The sequence below is a fragment of the Urtica dioica genome, chromosome 11, assembly GCF_054948205.1.
Source record: "Urtica dioica subsp. dioica isolate 48M chromosome 11, U.dioica_male_clone48M_v1_H2, whole genome shotgun sequence".
Classification (NCBI taxonomy): domain Eukaryota; kingdom Viridiplantae; phylum Streptophyta; class Magnoliopsida; order Rosales; family Urticaceae; genus Urtica; species Urtica dioica.
Window position 1 is genome coordinate 14,756,883 of NC_142766.1, and position 6,000 is coordinate 14,762,882.

Here is a 6,000-nt window from a genome sequence, read left to right on the forward strand (position 1 = left end):
ACTGTTGCTAAATGCGGAGCTCTTATAGAGTATAGAATCTTTAGATAAGGATACAAAAATGTGCAGTAGAATTTTCAGTGTCATAGGAACGTCAAAGAAATTATGATATTTTGCTCGTACAATATTGACATCTAACTTCTACGCCCTCTCTTACTGGTTTTTTTAATAAAAAAATCCAAAAATATCTCGATTATAATTCATCAAATTCTGGTAATGGAGCCACCAACAACGGCACAACCACAACAAGTATTTCGCTTTCTTGAGAGCTTCTGTAAACATAGAAACCCTCTCATCTCTGGCTGCAAGTCACGATCTTGCTTAAGTTCCTGAGTCTACTCAGCAAAAACAATTAAAAAAAGTAAATAAACCAATGAAAAAATCTCAAAACAGAAAAGAAAGAGAGAGAGAGAGAGAGAGAGAGAGAGAGATGGCTATGACAAGTGATGAATTAATGCATGTTCATGTTGGCCCCCCATCTTTAATATTTATTTATATTGAGAGAAGACAGAGAGATGCTTTCAGTCAACAAAGCATTTGAAAGTTGATTGATTAAAATTCATTAAACAATGAGATTATTAACCTAAATTAGAACACTCGCTTCAGATCAGAGCATCTCTGTCATGTCATGCGTTGCCATGTCCTTATTTCTTAGCCAATTTGTCTGTTTGCCTTGTTCTGAATTCTCACCATTAATGCCACTTTGCCTGTTTTATTTTTATTTATCTCTTTCATTTTTCCTCCGAAAGGACCAAAGCGTGAGTAATTTTGAGTTTCATACCCCTACTGGAAACTCGTGAATACACCGAAGGACTAATAGAGAAGCTACACATACCAAAAAAATTCAAACTCAACTGAGAGAGAGAGTGAGTGTTATATTTCATCCTATAGCTGTTCTAGGATTATGTTTTTCATTTTTATTTATTTATATACTTTTCTCTCAAAGTAATTGATATAAGTTGTATAATAAACAGAAATACGCAATCTTCGCGGGCCGATTTCACAGCGATCTCCAAAAAAGTCCCTTTTTCTAAAAAAAAAAAAAAATGACTTTTTAACTTACCGAGAGAGAGATCCACTAAAAATTCTCTAAACGAAAAGAAAAAGAAATGAAAATCTCAGTCTTCGTTTTCTCTCTCCTCTTCTCTATCGCCGTCGTCGCAGCAGCCGACTCTCACTCACAGTCCAACCCTCTCTCGGCGCGTTCCCTCGACGCGCTTTTCCAAGCCCGCGCGTTCGAAGCCCTCTCGCGGCGGCGCGTCAAGACCGGCGTCGTAATCCCCGCCATTGTCCCGGACTCTCTCGCCGGGATCTCCATTGCCGCTGTGAGGCTCCGGAGCGGAAGCCTCCGATCCAGAGGAGTCGAGAGCTACGGCGAGTTTCGAATCCCGCCGGGCGTGACGGAGCAACCGTACGCGAAGCGCGTGGGACTGGTGTACCAGAACCTCGGAAACCTCTCGTCCGAATTCTATCCCCTCCCTGGCTTCGACTACCTCTCTCCGGTTCTCGGTCTCATCGCCTACGACGCCGTGAACCTAACAGCCGCGGATTCGCCGGAGCTCGACCTAATCGCCTCCGCCGAGCCGATCTCCGCTCGATTCGGAAGCCGCGCCGCGCCGCTTCCTCGCTCCGCACTGTGCGTGTTCTTCGATCTCCACGGCTCGGTCCAATTCGACCGGCCGGTGAGGAGAAACCGGTGCGAGCTCGTCCGGCAGGGACACCTGGCAGTGGCGATCGAGTCCGCGGCTCCTTCTCCGGCGCCGTCGAGTCTCCGGCGGAAATCCGGTGGATCTCGGAGAGGTGAGGCAGGGAAGATTGTGGCGGGGTGTTTGGCTGGGGCTTTTGCGGTGGTTGTGGTTTTGGCTGTGATAATATGGGTGATGGTGGTGAGAGGGAAAAGGAAAGCGGCGGCGAAGGAAAAGGAAAGCGGCGGCGATAGAAGCGGAGATTCGCTGGATTTGACGTCGTTCGGAGGGATCAGAGCTCCGTTCGCCAGAGTCACTAGAACTCAGCCGGTTTTGGAGGACCGTTACGTGCCTTAGCTGTTAGATATTTATATTCTTTATTATTTGTTTGTTGCTTCGACCGTACGCACTGAAATTAGTGTATTGGTTTGGTAGTTTTTTTAGGACTTCGTTAGAAAGAAAAGAATTAGGAGAGTTTGAAAAAAAAAAGAGGACGGCGTCGTTTCTTTTTCTTTTTCTTTTTCAATTTTTTTTTAATTCTTGCCTTTTTTTATAAGGCGTATATATTTTATTTGATTTTTGCTAGCTTTATACTAAATGCAACATAAGAAGAGGATTTGTTATTGTTATGCCATTATTTTAATAAGCTAAAAATAACATTCCGAGAGCAAAAAAATAACGCATCGAGCCCGTGGTCAAGGTTCAAGTCCACAAACAAAATATTCGGGACAAACCTTACGTCAACTCGGAAACAAACTCTCGAGCAAGAACTACCCCAACCTGACAGTTGCTTTCAACAAAGGTCTTGCCTTCAACCTAATCCTTACCTTCAACTCATTTTGACCACCAAAAATGTCTTGCCACCAACCTATATTGGTCACAAAACATATCTTGCCCCCAACTCATTTAGGCAATAAAATAAGCATTCCTTCAACTCATTTTGGCAACCAAATGAACCTTGCTGCCAACTTATTTTGTCCACGAAATGAGCTTTGCCTTCAACTCATCTGGGCCACCAAATATGTCTTGTCGCCAATCCATTTTGGCCACAAAACAAGTCTTGCCTTCAACTCATTTTGGCACAAAATGAGTCTTGCCGCCAACCTAAGCTGACGCCAACCTGAGATGCTTCCAACATGATGGTGTTGCTAACCTGAAGAAGCTTGTCGACAACCTCCTCTCGAGAGCCTTGGCACCAACCTTCCAAAGAACCCTCATCTTTGCCGCCAACTCCTTTAAAGCTCCTTGGAACCCTCTTGTAGTTGCCAACCCCCTCATCCTTGCAGCCAACTGGTTTAAGGCTCCTTGGAAGCCTCTTGTAGTTGCCAACTTGGCATGTCACCAACTCCACATACCCTAACATACGTGCGGTTTTAGGGTCCGGCCCTATATCAAATCACCGACGTTTCTAAGTGTAAACCCAAAATCGCGATTAACAGTTATTTTTCAGGCTTTTGAATAAGTTTTAGCTTGGAAATCTGGTGATGTTTAATGTGTGTATATATATATATATATATATATATATATATATATATATATATATATACATGCTAAACTTAGCATATACATTACGCCCGCCTTTTTTTAAATTTTTATTTAACCAGTTAACCAAGTCAATACTCGGAAAACGAAAATAATATAGTAATAACTATTTTTTCTTGAACATTGGACGAGACTTTCTATTAAAATATCCATAAGCAAAGTGGACACAAATTGAAGCTAGAAAGAGTTAAAAATATTTTTTTTTCTTAAATCTAAAAGTGTGTTAGCAGATCCATTTTTAAGTTAATTAGATATATAAATAAGCTATTTAAATTTAAAAAAAAATATAATCCGAGGGACTAGATATTAATTTTACCATGTAAATAAGAATGTTAAAGGGACTAAAATATAAAGTTGAAAAATAGGGGTAGCCAAGCCCCTACCTTGCTATGCCCTACACTAGTCCATGTTGTAAGTCGCAATGAATCTAACACTACGTACAGGTCTTCGTTAATTTTATGCATATATATCTCTGTCAAAATGAAAGATATAGAGCACATTAAATTTTGAGCACTTATTTGGCTCTTTCGATAAATCCACAATAGTTGATGGAGAGATCCAAGAAATCGTGGTCTAATGACCATGAAGAAAATAATTTTTCATCTTGCATAGACAAAAATCTAACAGAAAATCTAAAACGGGATAGTGAAAAACAGCTAATCAATCTCTAATCATATACAAAACAAATGAACACACGGAAAAAAAAATATCAAGATCCAACATCTAAATCATGAAATTAAAAAAAAATCTATAGCTAGAAAATCAAAACCATATATTAAACTAATTTAATCTCCCTTATACCAAAAAAACGGAAACACTAATTTCCACCATTAATTTCTTCAAACACTAATTCACCCTCGTCGTTGGTAGGTTCCTCGTTAAGTGTTTGTTCTGTCTCATGCCTTTGACCTCCCAAGCGGGCATTTCGCGGGCGTCTCTCTATCGCTTGGGAGTGTAATGTCATGGCCCTCTCTTCTCGCTCCCTCGTGAACTCGCTTGCCAGCAGGAAAACATTGTTCTCGAGGAGCTCCATGCGATCGTCTCGTTCAATGAAGACGGAGTTAGGTGCGGCGGGATTCGCCAGGCCGGTGGGATTCGGGTACAATGATGGCACGGTGCTTGCTGCTGGGACGATGCTTGGTGGCGATGTTTCTTGGACTTGGCTATGTCTAGCTTGAGTCTGAGCTCGCGTATGAAGCGCTACGCTTTCTGCCCGTTGAGGGGCGTTGCTTCCAGAAGCGGTAGCGCGGTTGGTCATCTTGCGGAGATCCCTTGCGTCGCCTCTTGAGTTAGGATTCTCAGGTGGATGTGAGCTTTCCTTCGAATGAGAAAAGAATTGCCGGCGGGAATGTCGTGGTTGTTCTCGAGATCCCCTCCTTCTAGCGCCAAAATGTTAATGCGATTTCTCGGATAACATTTATTATACACGTGTAGGGGTGCGAGCTTGCGACGTGTCTTGATCATGTGTTGTTGGGGTCGTGCTTCTTGAATTCTTGAGAGGGTGGTGAAAACTCTTCATTCTCTTGAGAGCTTTTGAGATTGGTAGATGCCTTCTGGTTGTCTTCTTTTCGTGCTATCTAATGGTAGCGTTCCTCTCCAAGATAGGAGCGGCTGAAGTTTTTAAAGAAAACTAAGGTTATTTTTCTATTATTGAGAGAGGCCTGAAGAGGGTGAATTGCTACCATTATGATTTTTTTTTTTAAAATAGAAAAACGTAAGAAACTCGAACAATAAAAATAAATGAAGAATAGCCAAATTCCCTTTTCTATAGATACAATCTCATTTTCACAAAAAAAATCTTTTTATTCTCACTCAAATCTCTCAATTTTTTCTCTTCTTATTTTACTTAACAACTCAACAAATATTTTCTTGATTATTTATGTCATGTAATTTTCACCACCTAAATTTTCAGCTGAACAATGGCTTACCAATGTGACTCTTAAGCTCAAATGTTTGATAGATCATGGTGTTGGAATTGATCTAGGGTTTAAGAAAAAGTTTAACGCTTCGTTAAGCGGCGGAATTTTAAAAATTTTCTTTTTCAAGTAAAACGGTTTTTACTAACCTAGACAAAGAGCAAGCACATGTAAATAAAAACTATTATGAGCATAGAAGTTTACTAACCTTTCTTGAAGCTTGAACGTTGATGAGCCTTCGGAAGGTTGAAAACGTTCGTCTCCTCGCAGCACGTCTCTCTTTCTTTCCTCGGCACCTCGAGCAACCACGAAAGTTTCTATCACTAAATCACTCAAAATAAAAGGAATTAGTGAGTTGGCACTTTTAAACACTACGACTTAAGAACGAGTCTTGAAGTCGCAGAGCTAAACTCTAGGTCAAATAAGGACCTAGGTGCTAAAACAATACAACGAAATTGACTAGAGAGAGAGGAGAGGGGCGGCCACAAGTTCTAGAGAGAGAGAGGCTCTCAATCTCTAACTTATGTGGAATGAATAAAATGAGAGGAATGAGGGCTCTATTTATAGGAGAGGTTTTACCTTCAAAAGGTAGTTTCCTCTTCTCTATTGAATATCACATATTCATGAGCAAATCCCTTGTTTCCCTTTTCATTTTGGGCGTGTAACATATTCCTCATGCCACATGGATTTGTTTCCTCACTTGTTCTCTCTTGCTTGGTGGTCGAAATTAGCTTTCATTCTAAAGGAAATTTGTTTCCTCTTTTTCTTTTGGCAAGTATCTTCATACATCAATGCACAAAATAATTTCCTCTTTCTCTCTATGGTATGCACGAAATCTTGAGCCTAGAACATGCTTCTAG

The 6,000-nt window shown here is 40.8% G+C and overlaps 1 protein-coding gene across 1 annotated transcript; it reads left to right on the top strand.

The window, feature by feature from the left end:
- Positions 1 to 1,075: 1,075 nt before the first annotated feature.
- Positions 1,076 to 2,291, top strand: LOC149381522 (uncharacterized). The gene has a single exon (XM_089629812.1). It carries the CDS (start codon positions 1,107 to 1,109, stop codon positions 2,037 to 2,039), a length of 933 nt encoding a protein of 310 aa, XP_089485938.1. The 5' UTR covers positions 1,076 to 1,106; the 3' UTR covers positions 2,040 to 2,291.
- Positions 2,292 to 6,000: the final 3,709 nt, after the last annotated feature.